Source organism: Clinocottus analis, unplaced genomic scaffold (assembly GCF_023055335.1).
Source record: "Clinocottus analis isolate CAN_PGR_092001 unplaced genomic scaffold, fCliAna1.0.p SCAF_19, whole genome shotgun sequence".
NCBI classification, from domain to species: domain Eukaryota; kingdom Metazoa; phylum Chordata; class Actinopteri; order Perciformes; family Cottidae; genus Clinocottus; species Clinocottus analis.
In genome coordinates, this window is record NW_027175920.1 from 12,792,728 (window position 1) to 12,820,707 (window position 27,980).

The 27,980-nt window shown below is 47.3% G+C and overlaps 1 protein-coding gene across 1 annotated transcript; it reads left to right on the forward strand.

The window, feature by feature from the left end:
* The first annotated feature begins 626 nt into the window (after positions 1 to 626).
* Positions 627 to 27,720, forward strand: pkd1b (polycystic kidney disease 1b). Its single transcript, XM_068583132.1, has 42 exons — positions 627 to 699; positions 930 to 931; positions 1,733 to 1,911; positions 2,000 to 2,199; positions 2,407 to 2,525; positions 3,281 to 3,428; positions 3,520 to 3,785; positions 3,895 to 4,659; positions 5,641 to 5,772; positions 5,949 to 6,094; positions 6,192 to 6,328; positions 6,883 to 10,541; positions 11,049 to 11,189; positions 11,523 to 11,805; positions 11,890 to 11,992; positions 12,144 to 12,272; positions 12,455 to 12,605; positions 12,781 to 12,918; positions 13,389 to 13,533; positions 13,619 to 14,326; positions 15,503 to 15,656; positions 15,832 to 15,997; positions 16,163 to 16,358; positions 16,465 to 16,632; positions 17,315 to 17,455; positions 17,554 to 17,764; positions 17,897 to 18,020; positions 18,818 to 18,961; positions 19,074 to 19,425; positions 19,727 to 19,835; positions 19,936 to 20,129; positions 20,943 to 21,145; positions 21,228 to 21,425; positions 21,524 to 21,678; positions 23,203 to 23,403; positions 23,772 to 23,946; positions 24,064 to 24,246; positions 25,097 to 25,201; positions 25,287 to 25,421; positions 25,502 to 25,704; positions 26,620 to 26,731; positions 26,815 to 27,720. Exons 1-42 carry the CDS (start codon positions 627 to 629, stop codon positions 27,703 to 27,705), a joined length of 12,144 nt encoding a protein of 4,047 aa, XP_068439233.1. The 3' UTR covers positions 27,706 to 27,720.
* The last annotated feature ends 260 nt before the right edge of the window (positions 27,721 to 27,980 follow it).

Here is a 27,980-nt window from a genome sequence, read left to right on the forward strand (position 1 = left end):
TATCACTGCCTTCAACTTTGTCTGTTCCCCCTCCAGGCAACCTCGATGGCATCCTCTCTTCTGCATGTGCGTCACAGAGCCTCTGTTTGGTTACTCATGAGCTCTTCCAGTTCGCTCTCGGGCCGCGGGCACAATGCAGGAGAGAGAAGGTTCAAGGGTGCAAAAAAAAACTTCTTCCTTTGGCAAGCCAGACAAAAAAAAAGAAGATTTCTCTATATTACTAAAACAAATAAAAAGCAAGAATCGCCTCTGTGGTCTCTGAGGCTCGTTTCTCTGCGGCTCCTTCCATTGTATTGGTTTCCATTGAGCTCAGGGGTTTTTACAACATGCTAATGAGCAGCGCGGCCTCCTCTGTCCGCTCCGCTTCTGTGGCCGTTGCTGAGAGACAAAGCAGAAGTCACCCGGGCCTTTAAAACAGCCCCAACATAACTCATGCTCGGTTTTGTCAGAGGGAGGGTGGGAGACGAGTGCAGGGAAGAGGCATCGAGAGGAGAACGTTGGACTGGCACAACCGCGCCTTCAATGCAACGACTGCAGGGCAGGGATTTCTGCAACGCTCCTGCGGGTGATGAGGCCCAAGCTATTTTTAATCTCTCCTCAGAAAAGGATGTGACGCGCTCCACAAGATGACAGGTACGCTTGTGCCACGAAGGCAGGCCCTGTGGATCCTCTGTGTGGTTTTGATCGCTGCAGCTGCAGGTGAGAAGCTTCTTTTTAATTCTGGTTAAAACTAATAAATGCAAGCGTGACCTTTTTGTTTGCATAAATCTGCTTTTTTCTTACCTGGTTGGGAGAAGCAAGGGACTCAAGAGTGAACCAGCAACCCCTCTCCTGCTTCTGATCACTGATTGGGATGTGAAGTCGGTCATAATGGACTGCTGTTATAGCTTCATTATTTTAGTACGTGTGTCCAAAGGTCATGATGGTAGAGGTTAAAAAGTCTATTGTTATGCAGGTATTATGATGTATGTGTATGTATACCACTCGTTTCCATGGAATGTTATTTGGGCTTTTGGACTCTAAAATACAAGAATATCTACTCGTGATGCCTCACCAGATAGTTTGATTTAATCTGTGTTTGAAGCCTGAAGGCGTCAACGTGTTCAGCATTAAAAAACAACAACAGCTAACATGAATCTACATCCAGCACTTCAGTGAAAGTCTGCTCCTTTGATAATGATTATGAATAATGAATAATTATTGAATTGCTTCAATATTGTAGAATAATGTCATTGCATGAAGAGTACTTTCACTTTTGATCCATTCAGTACATTTTTACGATAACACTTCTAAACTTTGATGCCGCGAGCTCCTTTAACTCTGAAACGTCTCTTCTTAAGTGTTTTTTGGTTCTCCAGTGTGCGGCTCAAATTCCCCAATTAGAGCCGCACATATAGTGAACGGGCAATAATAATATTATTTCAAAATTGACTATTACAACAAGTGAAACGTGAGTGTGTATTACAAAAGAGAAAAAAAGAAAAATGTGAAACCTCTGTCTTGCAACATCTGTTAACTGTGACTCTCGTTCATGATGTCTCTTGCTCTCCTCATCACGCGATTTCATTAAATTAAATTTAATTATTATTACAAATTGACATCCTGAACATAGTTCAGCTGTGGAAATAAGCAAATGGAGAGCTTGAACATGTTATATCTCCATATTTGACGCTGATTGGTTAAGAATTGACTCTCTTCTGGCCCAGGCCCGTGTGCTTATGCCCTTCCGGAGGACATTTCTTGTCCAAAAGGTGCTCGGATCCACCTGGCCAGCCTGCGATGCTACTGGCTCTCTGAGAGGACATCTTCGTGGCCTGAAGCACAGGATGCATGCAGGGAGACTCTGGGAGGAGATCTGGCGTCTGCCGGCAGCCCAGAGCTGCAGAACTTCGTCCATGACTCGTTTCCAGCGTGAGTGCTGCACACAAGCGTCTCCTTTTCGCTGTGTCAGTTTGCTTCTGTATCTCCTGACGCACCCTTGTCCGTGCGGTCGGCTCAGGAAAACCACTGAGTGGATATGGCTCAAGAGGTCGAGGGGAGGAGGGTCGGACCAGGCGGAGCCAGGGAGTCCTGCATGGGGGGCCGGAGGCGGCGAGAGTCGGGGGGGTTGTGCTCAGATGGCCTTGGGGACGCGGGGGCAGTGGAGGGACACTCAGTGCGTCGGACGCCACCGCTTCCTCTGTGAAAAAGAAGTAACCGGTAAGACTTATTTATATATATACTGCACTGGAGAACACCAGAGACACAAAATGACAAGACATATTTGTATTTTATTCTCATGTGAGGCTAACATTCATACAAACGTGTCTTCGAAGTGCCACGAGGAGATTGAGATTGTGCTGCGTTGCCCTGAGAGGCAGCAATCTGTAGATCCCTCCCTGTCTGAATTAATCCCTCTTCATGCAGAGTCTTTACCTTCTGTGGAGCGTTACCTGACTGGGTTGGCTCTCATGAGCGGCGTCTACGCTTGGACTCAGATGCAGCCCTTTCCCAACGTCCTGGACATCGGGCAGCTCACAGTGGAGGTCAGTGAACGCTGGTGAAACACGCATGAGACGACCCCGGAGGGTCGCCAGATCCTGACAGGAAAGTAAAGAAGAAAAACATCAGCAACACAGACTTATGTTAAAGTCATCATTGCTTTCTTTCCTGGTAGGAACATTTGTTTGAAGTATTATTAATAATAATAATAATAATAATGCATTTCTTTTTCCATGCACTTTTCTTTCAAATGAATCTTAAATATAGTAGAAACTAATTTTCAAAAACATTGTAAAAGCAACCCATAATAAAAAAAAAAAATCATAGCTGGCAATAAATGAACACAAGGTAAAAAAATGCCTAAAAAAAAAAAAAAAAAGGTTTTTAGGCCAGTCTTAAAAATCACAGAGTGAATAAACTTCTGATCAGTTGGCATTGCTTGCTTATGAAAGGTATGAAACGAAACAGATTGTAAATCGGTGGTCTAAGTCGCTGACTATTAATAATTACATTTTGTAGATATTGTGATATTTAGAAGTACCGACAAAGTGTGTCAGCTTTGGAAATATAAAATAACAGCCGACGTGTTGTGATTGAAAGTGCAAAAATATATATGAAATATGGAAAATAGTGAGCAAGCAAGCAGTCAAAAAGGTAGCGGGAACATGAAACAGACCATAATGAATACAACATTATTTTCTGACAGGGCTGTGTGGGTATATTGAACAAAAAAAAGGTTTTGAAGCCATTAAGGATGAATATATATGAACAAAAAGCGTTCTCCATCGGACACCCACAGATGCAGCTGTTCCCAGGGATGTGGTTCAGTCACGCCGGTCAGTTGGAATCGGTGGAGCTGGTGGTGCAGCCCAGCCCGGTGTCCTCTCTTGCCCGGGTCCAGATCCTCCGTCCCTACTGCAACCCCAACCACCACCTGGTGCCTCCAGGTACAGTGCAGCGGCTCTTGTGTGTGTGTGTGTGTGTTTTCTGGGCGCTCCTGATAATGATAACCTCCTCTTCCCCCTCCGCCCCCCTCAGGTTGCAGCTCTCTCCTCAACCCCTTCACCTGCTGCTCGGCTGTACCGCTGTGTAACACCACCGGGGGCTGCAGCATGGGCCAGTACTGGTGCCACCTGCTGGAGGTCTGCGTGCCCACCACCAGCCCCTGCAGCCCCTACGACTCTGCAGCAGGGGCCCGCGGCTTCGCTTTACCGGCCAGATACCTAGCAATACCCCCCTTCTACCACCTGGTGGCAGACCTGCCTCTGAGAATTAACCCCAGCTCAGAACTCAACAGTCTAAGCGTGAGTTGATCTGCAGCTAAAACGGATGAGGTTTGAATAAAAAATATAAGGAAGGGATTAAAAATAGATTTCTTATATGTTTTCCTGTTTGTTTGTTTTTTGGTTACAGCTGCTTCTCCCAGATCGAGCGATCGTCGTGTACCCTGATGATATTGTGGCTGTACAGCACACTCGTGACTCTGGGGCGTTCCTCCATTGCCTGAGCGGTGAAGCCTCTTCACACTCCCCCTGGCGCCAGAGTTACTTGTCCCTTAGGAGGTCGGAGAGGGGAGGCTGGTGGGAGGAAGGCCTCACTTCCCCGCCCCGGGGAGGCCTGTGGGTGGACGGGGTGGTGTGCGACGTGAGGATGCTCTACGTGGACAATCTTCACAGAGCTACCGAGCACGACGACGGCTTCGGCTTCACCCACGGAGAGACAACCGCCGCCCCAGATGTTTGGGACCTGACAACGAGGCCTACTCCGAGCGCGAGATCTCCGTTCGGGCTTCACGTCGTCCACCCCGTGCCGGATGAAAAGAACCAGATTCATGTCCGAATCAACGTCCCAACACTCATTGTTGTCAAGGTCCTGTCCGGAGGGAAGGCCAGCAGCTCATGGTCAGCACCAGTTCTCCGGACCGGGGTCCCCTTCCTTCAATCTTGCCCCAAAGAGTTGGCTCACTCTCGGGCTGGCTGCGAGGGACAGTACCGCGATGCCTGGTTCTCCTCCGCCACCCTGGTTTTGCCCTCAGTCGGGGTTCAAACGCTGAACATCAACGTGATGGATGCGGTGAGCCTTCAGACAGTGAGCGTGAGTGTTTGTGGGTACGAGGCAGTGACGGGGCTCAGTGTGGAGCCACACGGATGCTGGAGGATCCTCGTGGACACTCCACAGGTGAGGATGCAAAATAAAATGAATTAACAACAAACGCATTCTGCTTATTTGAGAAAATAGTTCAAGTCAGCATCAAGTTAACATGTCAGCAGCGTGACTCTAGAGACCACCACAGTGGTCCAGACTAAGAAATATCTATTATACGGACAGCCTTTCAAATTATGTGAAGACTTTCGTTGTCCTCAGGGGACGAATCGTAGCAATTTCTGAATGCCAGGACCTTTCACCTATTGACTCCTGGAGGTCAAATGTATCACTCGTCATGTGAAATAAATCCACGTTCTCTCGATGCATTGGCAAAACACGCGTTACAAACATTCATGGTTCCCTGAAGACGCATCCTTGTGATGTTGGTCTTCTTCTGACTTTTCTAAAGGTCGCATCATGAGGTTGAACTTGAGGTTAACTATTGGATGAATAGCTGTGAAATTTGGTACTTATGTTTATGTTAGCCACATGAGGATTTATATTAACTTGTGTGATCTGTCATGTATGTAATCATCGGGTTAAAAAAGTATATTCACTATCTTCTTTACTTTGGTTTTAGATAAAATACCTACAAAGCTGAACTTTGAGTTAAGTTATTAGCATATGTTAGCCTGCTAAGATAGTGAACGAGGTCAAAACTCCTGCAACTCTTATTAGTATAAATAATTAGTTTATTGACAGACCAACACGTTTTGACTCGTGGCTAACTTCATCACTTTAACATTTGCTAATCATAATTTAACCCAAAGTGCAGCTTTGTATGTAATTTGTCTATACCAAAGTAAAGAAATATGCAGATTTTTTTAACCTGATGATTACAATTCATGATTGCATGTTAGCAATGCAAAGCAGTGATGGTGCTTACGGCCTCTCAAGCCTTTCACTCCCTTTTCACAAAGAAATGTGACATGTCAACTAAAAGGGGCTTTAGTTTGATTATTTATTCTCTGACGTTTGCATTTGATGTATCTTTTAATTTGTGTGACATTGTAGTTATTTATAGGTAAAGTGGAGAGCGGGTCCTCAGTCACATTCACATGGGTGATTGACAACATGGAGAAGTTTTCCCATGAAGGAGAATCTTACAGTGTGGTTTTCAAGAAGCCTGCTGAGTATAAGCTCAGGGTAAGATCATTCAGTTGTCTCTGGGATTTTAACTTTGTTGGGTTTTTGTTATTTTTTCATTCAAGCATAAAATTGAATTCATAATTTTGTATGAATTACATTTAATTTCTTTATCCACAAAAATAACCTTGTTCTCTTTCTGCTAGATGACAGCGTCCAACCATGTGAGCGTCCAGAGCCAACAAATCCTCCTGACTGCTGATGAATGGACCCCGCTGGCTGAGCCAGAGTTCCTGTTCGTTAGGGAGGTCGTAGCTGTGGATGCTGCACACCTCTACACCCTCAGGGTCAGAGTGGACATCTCCCTGCCAGTCACCTTCAGGTAAGACATTGCAGAGGAAATAATATGGATGGCATGCTTTACTGCCACCTGATGGTAGTGTGTACTTCTGAATTCCCATGTGTTGTATGCCATGTAGATGGGATTTTGGTGACGGCAGCAGCGAGGTGATCCACAACCACTCTGCTCCATGTCAGATCATGGAAGGGCTTACAGCGAGAGGAGAGAAGCAAGTGTATGTCCAGGACACTGTGAACTATTCCTATCCCATCCCAGGTAAACACACAAACTATTAAAGATGCACTTATCTTTAAAATATTATATTTGATCTGTTGAGGGGGGAAACCGCTGCATACTACCTGCCCAGCCCCAAACTACAGACATAATAAGTCAGCATCTAACTGTTAAAATAGTGAAGTTAGCAGCCAGATATATCCCACAAAGGAGTTAATGCAGTTAGCAGCAACCTCCAGTGCGGCAGTGCCAACTGCAGTTCCTCAAATGTCCCCTTAAATGCCTGGTATCCACGTCTTTGACTGCTATTGGATTTATCCAGGAAAAATTGCTGCTCTTAAGATACAGCCGATTACACAGGCATCTGATTAACCTGGTAATTCATGTTTTTGCAGTTATTTTGACAGAGATCCATTTATTATGCCCCAGAAATTCATCCTAGTTTTGTTTTAAAAGCCCACTTAAGGTAGGATTTGAAATTTCCATATTTTGGTGACAATTGGTGATACAAATGGAAGAGATAGAAACTGTGCTTTGTATTCTACTCAGTCCATCAAGGTAAAAACTTTTCCTTCACCTGTCTTTGTTTTATGCAGACGACTACACACTTCACGTCCAAGTCGCCAACCAATATGACAGCACTGATGCGTCACTGAAGATAAGCGTCCGCCCGCAATTAAATCACCTCCTCATTTCCTCTTCCCTTCCCGTGCCCCATGTCAAACAAACCCTTCTTCTGGAAGCTTCCGCAGAGCCCTCCACCTACCCCGTTGTCTACACATGGGACTTTGCCGACGGCTCTGAAACTGTCCAAGGCACCTACCGTAGGGTCAGCCACACTTTTGCATCTGCAGGAGTTTATAACGTCACAGTGTGTGCCAACAACACTCTTGCAGTCCTGACCACCTGGCTCATGGTGGAAGTCATGGAAATAATCTCTGGATTCACGGTCAGCTGCAACGGACCCAGTGAACTGAGCTCTGCAACAGATTTCAGAGCGACAGTAGCCACTGGCACCGGTCTCATGTGGAATTTTGATTTTGGCGATGGGTCCCTGCAGGGAAACCGGACAGATGGTTCCCCCTCCCATGTCTATCGATTGCCAGGGAACTATACAGTAGATATAACTGTCTTCAATTCTCTCAGTAAAGCTCATCAGTCTATCGATGTAGAAGTCTATAGATTGGCTGTTGGTGGAGTCCTCCCTCAAGAATACGTCATGAGTGGACGAGACGTACAGTTTACCGCTCAGGTGAATGGGAACATATCCATTCTGACTTTCCATTGGCTGTTTGGAGATGGATCACCGTTGAGTGTAGTGAGGGGACAATCGACGGCCATGCACACATTTCAAAGCCAAGGGATTTGTTATATCAGCCTGACTGTATTTAGTTCTGTTACATTTGTATCATTTAATACAAGCATCTGTGTTGAAGCGCCAATAACCAACATGACAGTGCTGGCATCACAGGAAGTGGTAGCAATAGGACAAGAGACATGCCTCAGGGTGTTCATTTCCCCTGTCCAGATGGATGGTTACCAATTTAAATGGTTTCTCAGCCCATCTAGTCTCATTGCCGTGACAGAAAACGCTCAAAAGTGTTTTATCTTTAGGGAGGAAGGTGTTGAAGAGGTATCAGTAACGGCGAGTAACAAAGTCAGCAACCAAACAGCCAGAGCTTGTATCACTGTTCAAAACCCCGTTAGTAAGCTGTCTGTGGCGCATGATAGTGAAAGTAGCGTGCTGACAGTGAATACATTAGTGTCCTTTTGGGTTGCCAGTTGCACTGGCAGCAATGTGTCAGTGCTGTGGGACTTTGGAGATGGATCTCAGGTGGAGCGGAGGCCAAATGTGTCACACATCTTTACTTCAGCGGGTCAGTTTATAGTGACTGCCACAGCATTTAATGCTGTTAGCCGTGATTCTGTGACCCTTAAAGTCAATGTTTTACTTATTATATCAGACATTTCCCTTCACACCAACCAGCCTTATGCTGTAGTTGGGGAAGAAGCTATTATCTCAGCAATTAGCAGTGCTATCAGTAGCACAAACTATTACTGGACTGTTGATGGCATAACCTCAACCATACAGGGGACTTATCAGTTTAGATTTGCTTTCCTGAAACCAGGGGTTTATCAAGTAAGGGTTATAGCACAGAACTTGGTGAGTAAAAAGGAAGCAGCTGTTTTGATTGAAGTCTTTGAAAGAATAGAGAGTCTTCAGATCAAATGTCAGAGCCTGATAAACATGAAATACGTACCAACCCAAGAGGAACAGCTGTTTACTGCTTCAATCACCAAAGGCTCCAATGTCACTTATCACTGGCTTGCTACACTGAGCGCAATAAACCGACAAATCTCTGGTGATGGAGAGCTTTTTCATATGTTAGCAGAAACTCCTGGTGGAATTTCAGTTCAGCTAAGAGCTTTTAACAAGTTGGGTGAGGCCACCACCATCGTTTATTTAGTGGCAGTACAGCGTGTAACAGGTGCACACATTACAACACAATCCAACATTGTGGCATTAGGGAAATTAGTGAATATCTCTGTATCGGTGGTTACTGGGTCAGACCTACAGTACCTTTGGTACGTGAAGTCTGATCTGCCGCCCCTGCAAACCCAAGCGCCCTTTCTTCTACACCATTTTGCAAGTGTTGGTCATTGTCTGTTTAAAGTTTCAGTCCAGAATGTTCTCGGTCACAACAATGTCACCAAAGAGTTTAATGTGCAAGAGGAGGTCCAAGAGGTAAACTTTGAAATTGAAGGTAAGACGCATCCCTTTTATATCACCACTAGTGCTGCTGTTCAACTCCATGGGCGTATTCGGAAGGGTAGTGATCTGCACTGGGACTGGAAAGTTAGAGGTGCTATGCTTTCTAATGCTTCTAATCAGACCGTTAGCTACACTTTTCAATGTGCGGGCCTCTATCAGGTGTCTTTGAATGTCTCCAATGGGATAAATTGGCAGATGGTTTCACACAGCGTCGTAGTCGAGGATGCAATCGAAGGACTAAGGCTGAACGTCTCCGATTCTTCTTTCTGCACCGAGGAAGAAGTAACTTTCATTCCGATAATCTCCAAAGGAAGCAATGTGAGCTTTGCTATAACATTTAGAAACAAAGACTGGATTCATACCCAGGATATTCTTGAAGGACGGTTTACCACATCAAGCCTCCCAGCAGGGACACATCTAGTTACAGTGAAAAGTTGGAACCACATCAGCGATACGGAGGTATCTTCCAGCATTCTGGTCACTAAGCAAGTTCAAGGTTTGCAACTTGTGAACTGTTGCTCCGATCCTCTGGAGGCTCTGAAAGGAGTCCTCTTCAGGGCTGAAATTCAAAGTGGTTTTCCAGTCAACTACACCTGGATATTTCATTTGGTGGGGTCTAAGGCCACCTGGCTCACGGGACAAGAAGTGATCTTTACTCCACCAGAGAGTGGTTCATTGTCTTTTAGCGTGCTCGCCACCAATGGAATCTGCTCCGAGACGGTAAACGATACTGCCACGGTTCAGTGGCCCGTTAAGAAGGTCAAGCTTGTCTGTCAATCCGAAAGAATATTTGTTGGACATGCCGTCGAGTTTTCTGCAAAAGTGAACAGAGGGAGCAATCCCAGATACCTCTGGTGCTTTGGAGATTCCGCTGAAGCATTTGAGACAGACTTGAGCACCGTCAATCACACTTATTATATTCCTGGGAAATACAGTGTTACAGTCAAAGTTCTCAACAGTGTCAGCAATGTGTCCACCCAACTACACATGGAGGTGGAGGAGCCCCAGTGTTCCAGCCCTCGAGCTTCGCTGGTCCAGAGCCAATCTACTATCTTCAGGTCCAGACAGAGCGTCTTTGAAGCAAGCGTGGACATTAACTGCTCTGCTTACAAAGCCACATACTTATGGGAGATACTTAAACAGTCAAATTGCACTGGTTTAGAATTCTCTGGCAACAAAGTTGCTCTCAGAAGTCAGGTAGATGCAACGTCCCCTTTTCTCTTACTCCCGAAGCATACTCTCGGTATGGGACAGTATTGCCTCGTATTCACTGTTTCACTCCGGGGAACTCCTCTACTTGTCAGACGGAGAACCAGCGTTACAGTGCTCCGCTCACCACTGACAGCTGTCATCAAGGGAGGATCACACAGACTGTGGCCCGGCCTCAGTGACCTCGTCCTTGACGGATCTGAGTCCCTAGACCCGGATGTAGAGCCAGGAGTGGAGGATACACTGCAGTACCACTGGACCTTCATACCAGTGGTAAATGCCTCTTAATGTCATACAGTGGTATCAATTGCTATTATTTTGAGTTGGATATGAAGCATAGATGAGATAAGAGAAATTATATGAGACACTGTCATCTTCCCAATGGAAATCTACTGTTGGTGATACTAACACCTGGGTGATTGTATTTTCAGATTTCCACAGATTCTCATTTGGTAAAGCGGCCCATTGGGACTAACAGCAGCAGAATGACTGTACTGAGCACTCAGCTGCATCCAGGCACCAACTATATTTTCATCCTCACTGTACGCAAGGCAGGGAGGAGGCCTGCCTCTGTCAACCAGACAGTGAGCATTATCCATAATCTCACACAAAAGCATCACTTTAATTGTCTTTTTCTTGTACCTGCCATTCAGTTGAGACAAAAGAGAGAAGCTATTTTAGATATCTCCAAGATTTGGGCAATTATGGAAGAATTTATCACACACATTTTGTCAAACAAGTTGCTTACCATACATACTTCCATTTTTTTTTCATCTTGAGGTAACTGTGTGTGACGCTCCTGTACTTCCTGTGATTGTGGAGTGTGTGTCCTGCTCTGTCCTGTCCTCCCGTCGTCACATTAATTACAACAGCCCAATCATCCTCTCTGGAGAATGTGGACAGTGTGATGACCGAGCTCAGGTAATGATTCTGATGAATACTTTCAGGTTATGTAAAGTTGTGTTTTTAAAGTAAAGGTTCCAGATTCGGATAAGTGCTTAAGAAATACTGTGAAAGTATTAAAACGTTTAATCCACAGTTTCACAATTTTTTGGTGGAAAAATAGGCAACTATTTCTTAAAATATACGACGAATAAAAAAGCAATGGTAATGCAATACCATGTGCTCCTCTGCAGGGATTGTTTATTTGAGTCTTCATTGACATAAATAAGCAATTTGTGAATGGACAGTGATGCTTATTAGCTAGATAAATGAACAGCAAAATGGTTTATTCATGTCTGTGTCTTTTCTCAGTACAAGTGGAGCGCTGAGGACCAGACTGGCGTGACCATTGACCTTACCGAGGCGTCCACCTCGACAGGGAGACGTTCTCCTAACTTGGTGGTGCGTTCAGGTGTTCTGCAGCCAGGGCACAGTTATACCTTCACTCTCAACGTATCCCAGCCGAGCACAGGGCTGTGGGGCAGCGCCAGCCTGACGATACTTCCCAACGATCCACCACACGGAGGCGAGTGTGATCTCAGTCCAGAGTCAGATATACGTCTGCTGGAGACAGTGGTCACCTACAGCTGCTCAGGTAACACTGTGGTCCTCCTAGAAGTGGGACTAGATCCAACATGTATCAACATGTGTGACTTTCAAAGCTGCTCTTGATTGGCAGGATGGCAAGACACAGAAAGCAGGGCCTCTCAGCTGATCTATACCTTCCAGGCAGCATCATGCCAGTCCACTGGCACGCTATGCCCTCTGCTCACTTTGTACAGGTAAGCACAGGCCTCTACCTACAGCTATTATTGAACCAGGAAGTGTGATCCTTTCCCCGAATATTAGAAACTGCATTAAGAAGTAAGGTTTGGATTTACTTCCTGTCAAACCTAAGCTGTTTCTCTTTTATGTCTACATTTCTCTTCCCAGGGGTACCCGTGCAACGTTTGGCAGCCTGGTGCCAATGGGAAGTCCTGGTCGAGAAAAAAACACGTCAGTAATCACAGTTACACTGCTGGTAGAGGACCACCTGGGGGCAAAGGTCATTGCTCTGAGCAGGTGAGCTCCCGGGATTTGATGCAGCTTTAGCAAAATAGCACAAGCACAATTCTGCAATATGCATCATTTGCAATGCTTTATTTTTCAGTCAAAGGTTAGAATGCTCATTTCGGTTCATACACATTATGCTTTATGTTACATTTTGGTGATCTGTCATTCTTCCTGATTGCTCATCTCTCCAGAAAGTTGACAGTTGAAACTCCTCCAAGGGATGGAGTTGCCAGCCAGTGGCTGAGAAGCAAGAGCCAGATAGAGCTGTGGGCGCTGGTCCAACACGGCAACCCTCAGGAAATCATCCCTTATTCCATTGCCCTCACCAGCCAGCTCAACCAGGTCGTGTGTCAGCATCATACTTAATTTACCAATCCATGAAATGCCACTTTAGACTGATTATGATTACCTATAACAACACAATCCTGAAGATTAAGAGCAGAGTAGATCAGTGAGTCCCCGAAGGTTTTCATGTGTTCAAAATCGTGACTGATGAGTTTCACCCACATCTCCACAGATGGAGTCTGGACGGACTGCGACAGAGCTCATGGACCGAAGGGAGATCCGGGAAAATGTGACTCAAGCCCTGGCCTCCCTCCCCGTGTCCTCCTTGCTGAATGTCGACCAGATCAGCTCTGCGCTGTCACAGTCTACTGTAAGAAATCGCCGAGGGTGTTTCCTCACCATTCTCAGCCCAAAATAATTAACAAGTGAGACTAAGTAACGTTAGAAAGGCTTCAGACTACAGGTGTGATTTATTTTCCATTTCAGGTTTTATCTCCTTTAATACGTCTATACTAAACTGTGTAGCTAAAGTACAGACACTCTAAATGTCCCCATTGAAGTCCAATTTGAAGTCCATTATAGCATAAAAACCCCCACCCTGTATTTAGTATGCAGAAAATAGTTCAAATTTTTATTGGCAATTATGTAAACTAACAGGCATATAAAGATACAAATTCAGAAAATGAATGGCTGACTTTGGAAATTGTCATTAGAACTGCGTTTGGTTAAAATATTAGTTTTCCCTGAAAGGGATCCAGACGTTTTTTTCATCATAGTTGTGAAAATGTGCCTCATTTTCAAAGCTTATATCTTCACAGCAATAATTGTTTCCCCCTTCAGGCTGTTCCCAGTGAATTGGTTTGTGAAAAGTGCCAGCAGAAGGTCCTTGAAGCGGTGGGGAAGATGATCCACGTCATGGAGGAACAGATGCATCCTGGTGTTTTGTCAGCTCTGGAAACGGGGAGGGACATCCTGAACATCATAGGTACTCGTCAGCCACCGTCTCCTGCATGAAACGTCTGCTCATGGTGAGCTTTGCTGAATATTTCCCGCGATCTCCTTGTCTCCAGGTAGCACCCTGGCCGCTGTGTCTGAGTCTGCCAGTGCTTCCAGTTCTCACCCGGCTTCCTCCAGCACCCTGCACTCGGCTCCCACAATCCCCCTGTTGGCGCTGGGTCACGCTGGGGCCCTGATGCGCTCTCTGATGCACTCCCGTGTTCATGGCGAGGCGCCCCTTTCGCTCTCCACTCCTTATATCGACACGGTGGGTTTCCACGGAGAACCCTCCGACCTCCTCTGCACGCGGCGGTTCAACCCAAACCGCGGCGTCCAGTCCCGGTCATCGGCAGCTGACGGATTGAAGAGTTCTCTTCCGTGTCGGTTTCACATCCCCGACTCCCTCACCGCTCGCCTGAAGAGTCAGAAGTCCGAGGTGGTGCAGGTGCTGTTTGGTATGGATGCCAACCCATTGCTGACTGAGGCCGACCCTCCGATTTCCACCGCTCTGGTTGCCATGGAGCTCACCACGCCTCAGGGTCGGCCCATACCCATCCAGGGTCTGGACCGCAAACAGGCCATACGGGTCACCCTGCCCAACAAACACCCCGTGGGACAGGACGACGGGGGTGGAGATGGAAGGGTAGGTGAAGCTGGCAATGGGACGTGTCTCGCCGTGACGCTCCCCAACGAAGGGAGGTCGAACCTCACAGTCAGAGCCGTGGATGGACTGGATGAAAACGCAGGTTTATACATCTCCTTCAAATTCAGACTGGACCCAGGTACAGTAGACTATTTCTACAACACATTTGCTTCTTGTTATAATGACCAATTGACCTTCGTGGCTTTTCACTGTTTCTTTCTGACTTTGCATCGATATCCCACTTCTACAAAGCCAATGATCTGCTATTCAAAGCCAATATGTGTGGAACGTCAACTGTGATTATACCAACTTTTGTATACCGGCTTCGGAGAAAATACACAGCGGCAAATGCTGCACTATATTCCTATGAGCAAGTGGGCTGTGTTCACTGCAAGCAGCTGTCTGCCGCGGCCGTGAAACAATGCTGCGAGAGTGAACCAGAACAGTAAAGACGCCGTGAGTTTCTGCAACAATGAGCAGAAACTCACATGTGAGAGGAGCCGGCTGATGATGCTCTGTGTGTGCATCACTATGTGGGAACCCTTTCACGTCCGCATTTGATAACGTGGTTGTTATTAAAAAATAGCAATTAGAGCCACTGTCAGTTTTAGTTTATAGAAAAATAAACGAGCCGATCACAGTGGAAAGTCAGGCATCGTCAAATGTTCACAGTCAGACACAATGTGGCTTTTAGCGTCTGTTCATTAAGAATATAAACAGGCTAGCTTCCTGTGGTTAGAATAAAACTAATAATAATAGAACTTGAAAATGATTAGCGGGCTGCACTCACTGCCGTCAGCAAAATGGTGATGACTGCCAGACTTCACATTAAAACTATATTTTTGTCTGTGGCGGTTTTGGGAAGGTTTGTCAGACACATGACAAGTCTTCTGTCAAATGAGTCAACTATCTTTAAGGATGCAGTTGGTAACTTTAATTAAAATAACTTTTCTTTATCATAACTCTCCTTTTACAGCTACACAACACGCTAAAATGGGGTTTCTGAAAACATTTCATCAGTGCTGCCTAGTTTGACAGTTTGATTGCTGTTCATGAGCATCGATTGGCAGCTGCTCTGTCTGGTTGTTCAGCGGTGGAAACATTTAAATGCCATTACAACCTGTTTGCTTTGTGGTCACAGATTAAATATGGCAAAAAAAAGAAGTTATTCCAATCAAAGTCACCGACTGTAGCTTTAAGGGCGATCTTACAGCGCCTACAAAAATAATGAATTAACCTCATTGTATATCTGTGCGTTTTCCATTAAATTATGAATTAGAAAAGGCTGTGTTCAAACTGCATTATGCATATCTAGGAGCTACTCCGGTGAGTCTGGGACAAGTCAAGATAGAAGTGAGCTCCGCAGTACCGGGGACTAATGCATCCTGGGATTCCCTGGTGAGAGTGTTGGCCCTCAATCTCTCTGCTCCAACCACCTCCGCAGAGGAAACCATATTCCTATCCCCACTGTAAGTCGCGGCTTTTTTCTGTAACCCCTCTGTTGCTCATTTGGACGTGTAAAAAGAAAAGGCTGCGTTTTCCCTTTCACAACAGTTTGGACAGGACAGACGAGCCCCTCTCTGTCGGCCTGACCTCGTCTCTCGGTGGCGGCGGGCCCGTCCACGTGTCGGTGTGTGTCTTCAGCTCGCTGTGCCGGTACTACAGTGTGCAGGAGAGGCGCTGGAGCAGTGAGGGTCTGCAGCCACTGGAGGGCAGCACGCTCCACGCGGCGCACTGCCTCACCCGGCACCTCACCATGTTTGGCGCCAGCTTGTTTGTTCACCCAGGCGCTGTTGTTCTGCTGCCGCCGGTATGTGAGGACACCAGGCGTCTGTTATTTTGTGCATATTTTTTTTTGTGGAAAAATAAAAAAAATATAACATCCATTCCCCTAAATGCAAAGTCAGGATTAGAAAGAGGACAGTCATCACCTGGCTCTGCTCTCCCTCCATCCATCTGCGTCTTATCTGTGCAGCCAGGCGGTCCCATGCGTAACATGGTGGTGGGGATTGTGTGCGCCGTCCTGGTCCTGATTCACCTGCTGGTGGGGCTCATTGCCCATAAACTGGACCACTTGGACAGCTTGAGGCTCAGCCAGGTCCCTCTGTGTGGCCGGCCGGGGCTGTACCACTACAGAGTGCTGGTCAAGACTGGCTGGAGGCGAGGAGCAGGTCAGCCAAGGACAAGTCCATGCGATGTCACAATGAAAAAGTAGTGACGTTAGACTTCCTGAAACCTCAAACTGCATCTGATGGACATGATGAATGCTCCCATCAGGCACCACAGCACATGTTGGCATCAGCCTGTACGGTGTGACCAAGAGCGGCTCTCGCCATCTGCAGAGGGATGGAGCTTTTCAGCGTGGCAGCCTGGACCAATTTCACCTGGAGACAGATGACAACCTGGGAGAAGTTTGGAAAATTCGTATCTGGCATGATAACACAGGTAGATGGAAAAATATCCTTCTTTAAAAAGCTATTGGTTTTGCTCTATGACCCTCTATTGAGACAATGTCCTCTGGGTGAAATTGTTTTAATTGGAAAACAATTAAAACAATTTCACCCTCTAATGCAGACGTTTAAATAAAGAAACCTAGTACGGGACCAAATGATTGGTTGAAACTGAGATTTGTTTGTATATATCTCTGCACCAGATTCAATAAAAATCATTTCAGCATGTCCTGGAGTAAGAGATCGAACAGAACTCATCACTTGATACTGTTTCCTGGGCCTACTGGGTACAGGCCCAAACACTCACGTGTCATGAACCCCCCCTGGCCTTCACCTTTAAAAATGTCACTCAAAAAGACACACACAGACCAGGAAACATCTCAAAATGAACTAAAAAAAACATATAACTGCAAAAAGATCCAAAAAGACCATAACAGATTCACAAAGTGACTACAAAGAGACACAAAATGACCACAAAGGCGTGTAGAACGACTACAGAACGAGTACAAAGAGACACAATGCCACCTCAAAGCGACACAAGACCATAAAGATATGTAAAACAGGCTTTTTTCATGTCTGTGCTCAGGGGCCCAGTGTTTTATAATCCTCCCATGAATGTAAGTAGTCGAGGTGACGACATGTGTGAATGTATATGACTATCATCCATGTAAATGTAGGTCTGCACCCGTCTTGGTACGTTCAGCACGTGGTGGTTTGGGACCCTCAGACGGACCACATGTTCTTCTTCCTGCTGGGGGACTGGCTCTCCGTGGAGAATCAGAAGAACGGCTCTGTGGAGAAAGAAGTTCTGGCCTCATGTAGGCGTCTTCGCTTACTTTCAAGCGGAAGTAACATCATGTACAACACAAATTGTTGCTGGCTAACTCTAGCGGCTGTGCTGTCATTTTCCGGACAGGCCCCGAGGAGCTCTCTCAGTTTCGACGGGTCTTCACCTCCCAGCTGACGTTGGGGATGGTCGAGCGCCACCTGTGGCTGTCGCTGTGGGAACGCCCGGCCCACAGTCGTTTCACCAGGGGTCAGAGGGTCACGTGCAGTGCTCTGATGCTGCACCTGTACCTGGCACTGGGGGCTCTGTGGTACGGGGCCGTTGGCACAGAGGGGCACAGGTAGGATGGTATACAGGCCAGGGTTTTAAACACCTGATCCCCTGATGTTTGATAGGATTTTTGCCTCATTCAAACGGATATTACGTCATTTTTTTCATGACATGAACTTGATCTGTGTCCCTTTGCCACAAGTGGACCGGTGTCCGCCCAGCTGCTGGTTAACGTGGAGGCGGTTGCCGTGGGGATGACTGTTGCTGTACTGGTGTTTCCTCTCCAGTGTCTCCTCTGTTTCCTCTTTAGAAAAGCTCACAGTCAGGTAACTTCAAACGGCTACTTTATATTAAGGATGCAAGTTACTGCTGAAGGAAGCCTCGTCCTCGTACACCTCGTCTTTTTACACCACGTCCTCATACACCCCGTCCTCTTACACCTAATCCTTACACACATCTTCCTTGCACACCTCGTCCTCTTACACCTCGTCCTCATACACCTCTTCTTCATACACCTCGTCTTCATACACCTCGTCCTCGTACACCCCATCTTCCTACACCTCGTCTTCGTATCCCCCGTCTTCAAATACCCCGTCCTCGTACACCTCCTCCTCGTACACCTCGTCCTCTTACACCTCTTCTTCATACACCTCGTCTTCATACACCTCGTCCTCTTACACCTCGTCCTCATACACCTCTTCCTTGCACACCTCGTCCTCATACACCTCCTCCTCGTACACCTCGTCCTTGTACACCTCGTCCTCGTACACCTCGTCCTCATACACCTCGTCCTCGTTGCTTTGTGAATCAGACGACAGACAGTGGCACTAAAGTGACAAGTTGTGATGTGTTGCCTCATATAAGCCGGATCAGTTTGATATGACTTAGTTCGACATGTTGATGTGTTATTTAAAATTGTGTGACTGTTTGTGTACACTCTTACCCGTGCTGCTGTGTGCTGCTGACTAGAGGTCATCACAGGGATGTTGGACGTGTGTCCACACTTTATTTGTCAAACGGTCTTATCTCAGTGTGGAAACAATACAAGTGAGTGTTTTCCCTCTATCTGAAAGCATACTCAGAAAAGTGTGTGTGCATGTGTGTGTGTGTGTGTGTAACCCAGGTAACCGTGGACCTATCAGTTCCTCCTTCTCCCGTGTGTCACTCTGTGGAGATGGACGTTTACCTCGGCCAATCGGCACTCTCCGGATCTTCCTTCTTGTCTCTGTCAGACTCTTCCGGCCCAGCACACGACAGTCCTTCATCTGTGAGCGCGCGCACACACACACACACACACACACACACACACACACACACACACACACACACACACACACCTGTGGTTCCCCCCTGTCTAATGAAGGGTTCTTCTTCGGTAGTTACTGGAGAGCAAGGCGTTCAACTCCAGTATTCTTGACTTTTGGGCTGCATCTGGCTTGGCGCCCCGGACAGATGGAGCGTGTCAGGAGGAGGCCGTGGGCACACGGCCGTCCTGCGACAGCCTCCTCAATCTAGCGTCGAGCCCATGCCTCACCAAGACGACCCCTGACCCCAACCTCCTCCGCGGGGCTTCACCTGCTCTGGGCCCCGCACGCCAGCTCAGGAGAAAAAAGGCCCTGATGCAGCTTCAGCTGGCCTCGCCCTCCTCCCCTTCAAAAGACGTCCGCGCCATGAAAACCAGCTCAGTGCGAGCTCACAGCAACACTCTGACAACATTCCTGTCTCTCTCTGGTGAGAAACTGTTGAAATAAACAGAAGTTCTTGATGTGTTAGCTACATCTTGTGTCCACAGCCAGCGGCTTCTATGTTGCCACAGTCAAAGTGAGTATTGTATGGTTTCATACAAGCAAAAGCACCACCTCAAGGAGGAGGAGGAAGGTTGTGGGAAAATATCAGGAATTGACAAAAGTTTACTGCAAAAGACAAAACCCCACACACTTACAGAGTCTGAGAGTACTGTGGATCCATGGGAATATATCTGCATGTGTACAGTGTGACTAGTCTGATTCAATAGGTGTGTGCTTGACTCCAGAGGAGGATCTCCTGATGTCTATAGCAGCGGAGGACACGGCAGATCTAACGAACAGCAACTCAGACAGCGGCTGGGATTCCCCTCGAACCACCTCGACCCTCTCAACCACGTACGGATCCCGTCTGTGCGCCACGGTGCGACTGCCGAAACCACGCAGGTTCTGTGTTGCTCGGTGTGTCCCATATCGCTGCCATTTTTCTCCCACTCAGCCGGAGCCCCTCCCGCAGCGGCTGGTCAGACCAGAGCCACGAGATCCACGAGCCCGATCCGCAGTCCTGTTCGGCCCCGTGTGCCGCGGGACTCCACAGGATTCCCTCTGCGCTCTCTGTCGACTCCGTGGCCAGCACCTTCCTGCCGAGCCCGTCTCCCGCCTCCACACGCTCCTCCTTCACCACGCGTATAGGTACGACAGCCACAATCTTTCCATGGATACGTAGTGGATAAGTTGAGATGATCGGAAAGGCTGGCTCAGTGATTGGCCTTCCCCTGGACTCACCAGAGGTCACTCTAGAAAAGAGATTAAGGGGCCAGGGTTAAAACGGTTGTTTCCTCTGAAAGCCATCCACTACACTGTGTTTAAGGGACTCAGAAGTTCGGTCAGTGAGCGATTCAGGATGCCAAAGTGTCCAACGAAGCGACTGAGAAGCTCTCTTGTCCCGGCAGTGTTTTTTTTTTTTTTTAAAACACCTTTAGTTGTGGTTTTTACATTGAAATTTAGCATCTTTTTATGTCGGTTATGTGTCTTTTTGTCTAGTTTCATATGGCATTTTCTGGTGTTTGTTTCTGTAATGTGTTTTTTGTCTGTTGTGTCTGTTTTTTTGACTCTTTAAGGTAGAATCTATCTATCTATCTATCTATCTATCTATCTATCTATCTATCTGTCTGTCTGTCTGTCTGTCTGTCTGTCTGTCTGTCTGTCTGTCTATCTGATTAAAAAAAAACACACCCAGTAAAAAGCCAATTTGTATATTTCTATTCTTTTTTTTATTTTTTATAATTTTTTATTTTTCTTTTTGGACAGCAGCTTAATTTACAAAGTATACATCAGCACTAGTGTAGTATTCAATTTATACAATCCAGTTTTACAAATGACAAAAACAGTAACATTGAACATTTTGGGAGAGTGTACACATAAACAGAGAAATACAGATAAGGGGGGGGGGGACTATTTCTATTCTAATCTGATGCCCCCCCTCCCCCCTCTCCCCTATCCAAGGGGTTGCTCGGGCTCGGCCCAGCTGGCTGCTCCCTCCCTGGGCCCTGCGTGTGATCTACCCCCTGGTGGCCGCGCTGCTGGGCGCGTCCCTGGCTGTGGTCGGCCTCTACGGGAGCTGCCTGTCCAGAGCGGTCGTCCTCATGTGGCTCGTGTCCGCTCTCTCTGCCTTCCTGGCCTCCGCTCTGCTGCTGGAACCGCTCAAGGTGAGCGCATCTCGTCAACGCATCAGACCTTCGGATGGGGTACGTTCCTGTGATCCCAGCGTCTCTTGCCTTCCCCTCTCAGGTGTGTGTGCAGGCGCTAATCCACACAGCACTGTGGAGGCCCGTGGATGCAGAGGTGGAGGAGCAGCTGGCTCAGCAGATCTTCGTGGCGAGGGCGTTCGGGGAGCAAGGCGGGAAGGTCCGGCCACCGTGTGGCTACGGGCTGCTGCAGGCCAAAGAGGAGGCCCGCAAAGGCCGAGCTCTCAGATCGCTCATGAGGGTGAGAAGGAAAAACCTCAATCTAAAAAAAAAATCGACTGGCGGTTTGTCTCCCGGGGCATCTTTTCGTTCATGACCGTCTGCGTCGTTTCTGTACAGCACTGCGTGTGCCAGCTGTTCTTCCTGTTGCTGGTGCTGATGGTGAACTACCAGGACGGCGTGGAGCAGAGGCAGGGCCGGCTGCTGCACTCCGCCGTCAGACGCCGGCTTCACGCGGCACCCTCGGGGGCCCCGAACCTCACCTCACTCAGAGAGTAAGGGCAACACTCAGCTCGCTGCTGTCAAAACACTGCAGTCACACACTGTTTCTGTGAGGGAGAAGACCTCCACCACTGCACACCGCTTGGTCCGCGAGACATTATTATGATGCCGATTCTTGTTTATTTCTGGACTGAGTTGGTCTTCATCAGGTGTGCTCACACAACGTCAGGCACAGAGGCGGTTGTGTACATCCTGGGACCGAACTGGGGAAAAATATTAAAATATTCTCAGTGTATCTTTTGAACATGCCTTAAGGAAAAGAAGGTGGGTGGAGACACGCACCGCTGTCAACCACACTCTCTTACCATGAGGAGTTGTCAGAGATATTTTTGCACTGTTTCAAAATCCCCAAAAAATAATGTCGTATCATCTATTATAGTGAGAACAAAGACATTCTGGAAAGACATTTTCTAGTTCTGATCGACATTGTTTTCTCTTGTGTGTTTATGACTAACAGGTGGAAAAAAAGGTTTTGCGAGAATAATCTATTCCTTAAAGACACAAGTTTTGGTTGGTAGGGGAAAATAATTTGGCCACAAGAAGCACCGCTACCTGAGCGCTTCTATACATCACACTCATCATGCAGTCAACGTGTTTGTTGTGTCTTTAGAAACACATACTTAGGCAGTGGTTCTTAAACTGTGGGGCCATATATTTTTTTTTAATATAATCATTTATTAATCCCACAATGAACCGCTACCTTCTGATTCCATCACAAACACTCTCCACATGAACATGATGACGCGACATAGTACGACGATTCTTGGCGTTTTTCTGCCGTTACGTCTCTCAAAAAAGAAAACGGACCTCAGCTCAACATTGAGCATAAAGTGAGAGCCGCCGTATCCAAACTACAACCCCAATAAAAAACTATGTATAGAGGAAAGCAGCTCACTGCAGCCACTAACACTGATACTACGTGATGCTCACACAATGTGTTGGCTGAACGTTATTGTTATTATCTTGAAAATATATTCAGTGAAAAACAGGTTATTTGGATCCACAATAAGTCATTTCTTTGCCAAATATTAGTTATTTTTGCACAGATATAACTTTATTTGCATTGTTTTAAGAAAGTGATTTTACATGTTATTAGTTTTTGTCTGATTGAGCAATCTGGTTTACTTGAAAGGGATTTACATTTTCTTTATTTATTAGTGGAAAAAGGATGGAGGAGTCACAAAAAGTGTGTCCATTTCGTTACGATATTGTTGGCGCGGTGGGGGCCCAACATTTTTCTTCCTTGACAGAAAAAGTTTGAGAACCACTGTTAGGTGGAAGAAGAAGAAAGCAAAAGTTGACCTGACATGACTGTACTCTGCGTGCATGTCTTGGTTCTGCCTTAATTCTTAATTCAACCAGTTTGACTAATGACTAATTAAAAGCAGACACAGTCTCATTATTGAGATGAAAGAGAATGTCTGTGGAGAGAGAGAGAGAGAGAGAGAAAAAACAACAACTAATGAACTGTAAAATCGGCACTGTCCTCGTTCTTTTTTTTGTTGCTCTTCCTCCAGCTGGTCGGATGCAGAGCGCTGGATCAACAACACCTTGGTGACCCACCTGCACCACAACCCCGCGCTGCGCCTCGTCGGGCGGCCGCGGCTGCAGCGTGCGCGTCCTCTCCGCCCCGTGGACAGTGTCTCTCTGGGAAACGGCAGCGCCGCAACGCGCCGGCTCCTGGCTGACTTGCACATGGCCGATTGGGACGAGAACCAGTGAGTGGATTAGCAGCGGCGAGGTGACGGCGGCTGCGTCTCCGAGACGTACCGAGTTCATTAATGCCGTTCCTTCTTCAGATGTGGAATCCTCTGAGAGCGAGGCGGGATTGAATTGCTCTTTTGAAAAAAATAATGAGCCGTGCCTCCACGTTCAAATTTGGCAGAAAGCAAAAACAACACGATTGTTTTTTCTTCTTCTTCTGGGAACAAATAACATAATACACAATCTCCATTATACACTTGTGCAGATGCATCATTTGCATGAGATACTGAATCAGTTGTATTGATAAAATCTTCTCTTTTAGAGACACACGGGTCACATATTGAGATCTATACGTTAGCGTATTTGGTTTGTCCCTCACCAGGTGTAAAACCCTTTCTCTGGACTTCACACACTACCACAGGGAGTCTGGTTTATTTGTGTGCGTGTCCATGCAACTCGAGTGGGCCGAGACACAGCGAGTCACCCCCTCTCTCTCCATCCATCCTCTCCTCATCCCTTCATCCCTGTCCGGACTGGACCTGCAGGTGGCACTTACGGTAGCAAACACTGCAATCCCTTTTAACGACACAAGGAACAGGCGTGATGTGTGAGGCGTGATGCGTGAGGCGTGAAGCGGAAGACTCTGAAATAATTCCCGTGTTGAAATCCACCAGGTTCTCCTCCTCCTCTCTGCGCTCCTCATCTTGTTCGGGGAGCTGTGGTCCGTGGCCGGTGGGCGAGCCCGCGGCCCGCCGCGGTGCAGACGCTGGTTCCAGCTTCTCTTGGCCGTGTTGTCCCTTGCAACAGCTGTCCTGCAGCTCTGCTCGCTGTCCCAGGCCACCCGCTGTGTGTCCAAGGTGGGAAACAGAAAGATGGAGTATCCATCACGATTTCCTCAAATTATGATGACGTATTCTTTACTTGTCCTGCCCTTTGCCGCGTAGTGGTTGTTGTTTTTATTGGTTTAAAGGGCAGTGCGCAAAATAGAGGTACTCTGATGGACAATGCATAGTCATCGACAGAAACAGAAAATACAGACAAATTGAAATGGACAAAATAAAGCATAACAAAAAACAAAAAAATACCAATTTTCAAACACATTTTTTATACAACAATGTTATTTAAAGAGTGGCCTCTGCTTGGCCAGCCTTCACAAATGGGGCAGTAGCCCAATGTGTGCTTGTGGAGAGGAGCAGACGATGGAGCACATCATGGAGGTTTGTCCTCTCCAAAGAGGAGGATTAGTCACCCTCCGTACAGCAGACCAGGAGGCAGCTGCTGGGCTTGAGGACTTTGCGTTCGCTAAATAAATCAATTTAAAGACTTGGAAGCCTGAGCAAATGATAAAAGAAATAATACGAATAATACAGATTTGGGGGCAAATGCTCTGACATGCTCATACCTTCACTCTGGAAACAGAGAAAAGAAAATAGTGATAGTTAAAGAAAATGACTACCTTAGTGAAAAAAAGAGGCCTTTTCTATGTGTTGCTTTAAGATAACATCAGATAAAATAAGATAATCCTTTACTCAGTGGGGAAATTACAGGATTACAGTAAATAAAAATACAATTCAAGTAATATAAATTAACAGTAGAACAGTAATAAAACTAAATAAAATATTAAACAGGAAGAATATGAAATATACAGATGGAATAAAAATAAAAATGTGTATCATGACATTACAATGACTTCTACGTACCGATTAGCTTCGATCCCAACCGGACGGCTTCATCAACTTCCACAGCGCGGCCCTGCTGGCACGGCGCTGCTCTCAGTGTGCCGCCGTCCTGCTCACCCTGCTGGTCCTCAAGGTAAACAAGAGCTCTCCTTCATCATCATCCACCTCCATACCGGTCCACCGGTCTCCCCACTCATTCCCACCGCCGTGTGCTCCAGCTGCTGGGGACCCTGAGGTTCGTGCGGAGGTGGGTGGTGTTCGGCAGAGTGCTGCAGCGAGCCTGGAGGGAGCTGTGGGCCGCGGCGGCGCTGCTGCTGCTGCTGCTGCTGCTGTGCGTTCACCTCGGAAACACGGTACGACGAGGACGCCGTCCGGCTGAATCGAGGATTCCCCACGGCAACATGTATTTGCTATGCCTCTGTCTTCGTTTCAGCTCTTCTCCCGGTCTGTGGAGGGTTTCCTGTCAGCGCGTCAGGCCGGGGTCTCAGCGCTGTCCATCCTGCGTGGCCGAACGGCTCTCCGGAGACTTTGCAGGGTCCACCCGGCCCTGGGCCCCGTCTACGGGCTGCTACTGATGGGGGGAAGTGTTTGGCTCTTAGCCAGACTCTGTGGAGCTGTTCTCATCCGTACATACAGGTACACAATGTATGTGTATAACAGTGGCGGGCCGCGCATTCCCTACTTTCACCTTCAATGCGTCTCGACAGCTGAAAAACCTAATCCCTCTATCAGCTGTTTAACAGCCAGCTGTATTTGATGAGCATGAACACATGTATTTAAAAATGTATGGACAACTAGATCAGGCTCTGAACTGAAGCACAGCAGTGCAGGCTAACATGCTAACAATGACAACGCTAACATGCTGATGTTTCCTCACTTAAAGGACCAGTGTGTAGGATGTAGTGGCTTCTAGTGGTGAGGTTGCAGATTACAACCGACTGAATACCTTTCCGCTAACTCTTCCCTTTCAAATCATCTCCCTTTGTCCTTCGGTGGCCAGATGAACGGCACAACGCTACGGACAAGTGTGTAGCCTAATGTAAAGGAGTGAAAGTACACACTTTTATTGCAAATGTACTCGAGAAAGAGCAAAATGTTTCGTGCAAGACACCTTCTCTCAGTACAAATAATTAAAAAGATGACGCACGTCTCAGGTGCATGTGATGCATCACTACCAACCAATGAGCACTAGCGCAGCTGAGGCTCATGGGGAGGCCATTAGTTTTGCAGATATTAGTCCATCGACCAATTGGACAACCTGAAATAGTAGATCACTGAAGCGATTACAATTTATCCAGTGGGGGACATGAAAGTTTAATAAAAATGTGATGGCGATCCATACATTTAGTTGTAGAGACTTTTCAAACAAAACTTCAAACTCAAGGCGAGGTATTTTAATTTTACCAATGAACACACAATAAGTGCGAGTGGGATCGCTCCCAACGCTTCAAATAATCCCGTAGAAGAGTGATCACGATGAGTTGCTATGTGTGAAGGGTAAATACTGCGTTGAGGAGGTTTCATTTCATCAACTTTCGCTGTGTCTTTCAGGGCGGTGCAGGCCGAGCTGTACTGCCCAACTATTGAACCCCAAGACTATGAGATGGTGGAGTTCTTCATTAAGAGGCTCAGACTGTGGATGGGACTCACCAAAGCCAAAGAGGTGGGCATTGCATTTCTTGTGGTGCAAAACGTCCAAAGCAGGGTCACGTTGCTGATTGCACATGTGTCTTTTTTCCTTTGAAGTTCCGGCACAGGGTGAAATTCGAAGGTATGGACGTCGCTCCCTCCAGGTTCTCCCAGGAATCCCGTCTCTCTTCCACTCTCCCCTCCTCCCGCTCCCCTTCCCTGTCCTCCTCACTTTCCTCCCCCCGTCCCCTGTCCTCGTCTCTCTCCACGAGGTCCGAGGACTCGTCGGTGTCCGACTCTGGGTTCGACGTCCAGCCCTACCTGGACCGCCTGCTGCCCTGCGTCAGTGCACTGCTGTCTCGTTTCGACCAGGTCAATCAGATCACTGAGGACGTCCACAACCTGGAAATGAAGCTAGAAGAGGCTCAGGCGAGGAGGAGGAAGAGGTGGATCAGTTACAAGGACAACGGTGGAGGAATGTTCGGAGAACCGGAGAGGCCAAAGGAACTGGATGGAGAAGGAAAGGAAGCAGGAGAAGTGAGACACAGGAAGAGAGGCCTTTTTTACCCCACGCCGCGAGTCTCCCTTCCGTCCTCCTTCTCCTTCGCCTCCTCCACGCCTCACTCCTCTGCCGCATCGGGCTGCGGGCATCCCCGCACACGTAGCACCTACTCCGAGTGTGAATCGGCGCCATTCCGGCCTCACGCCTCGAGCAGCGACCACGCTCCCGAAGCAGCCGAGCTCGCACCTGGAATCTCGGGCTCGTGTCCCGCAGATTCCCCTGAATGCGGCGAGTTCCCCCGCAGGAGAGCTTGGCATTCTGGGAGCTCTCATTCAGCCGACGCGGCTCACCGGATCCTACACGCTCACGGCGGAGTCGCTCCACGTGACAACGGAGGAGACTATTCAGCGTTCACTGGCAGCAGGGCCTGGAGCGAAGAAGGGGCAAGACGGCATATCCGTGACGGCGTCCCCGTGAAGAGGAAGGCTTGGACTGAGCAAGACTGACCTCGGGTTCATCCAGGAAGAAGACTGATCGGACAATCTGAAGTGGCGTGAAGCTGCTGTATTTGCTGCTTCTTTGGCACTGCATGATTCAAAACCGGTTAGATGGGTTCCTATTGTTTGCTAGCAGATGCCATTCAGTAAAGCGTTAAGGAACTTTATTTGAATTTTGAATCTTAAAGAGCTTCTGAGTTGACACATAGTGTACATTTATTTCAGCCCGGTGAAAATATTTCAATAATGTCTTCTGTGGTTTTAAAGGAGTTTCTTCATGTGTG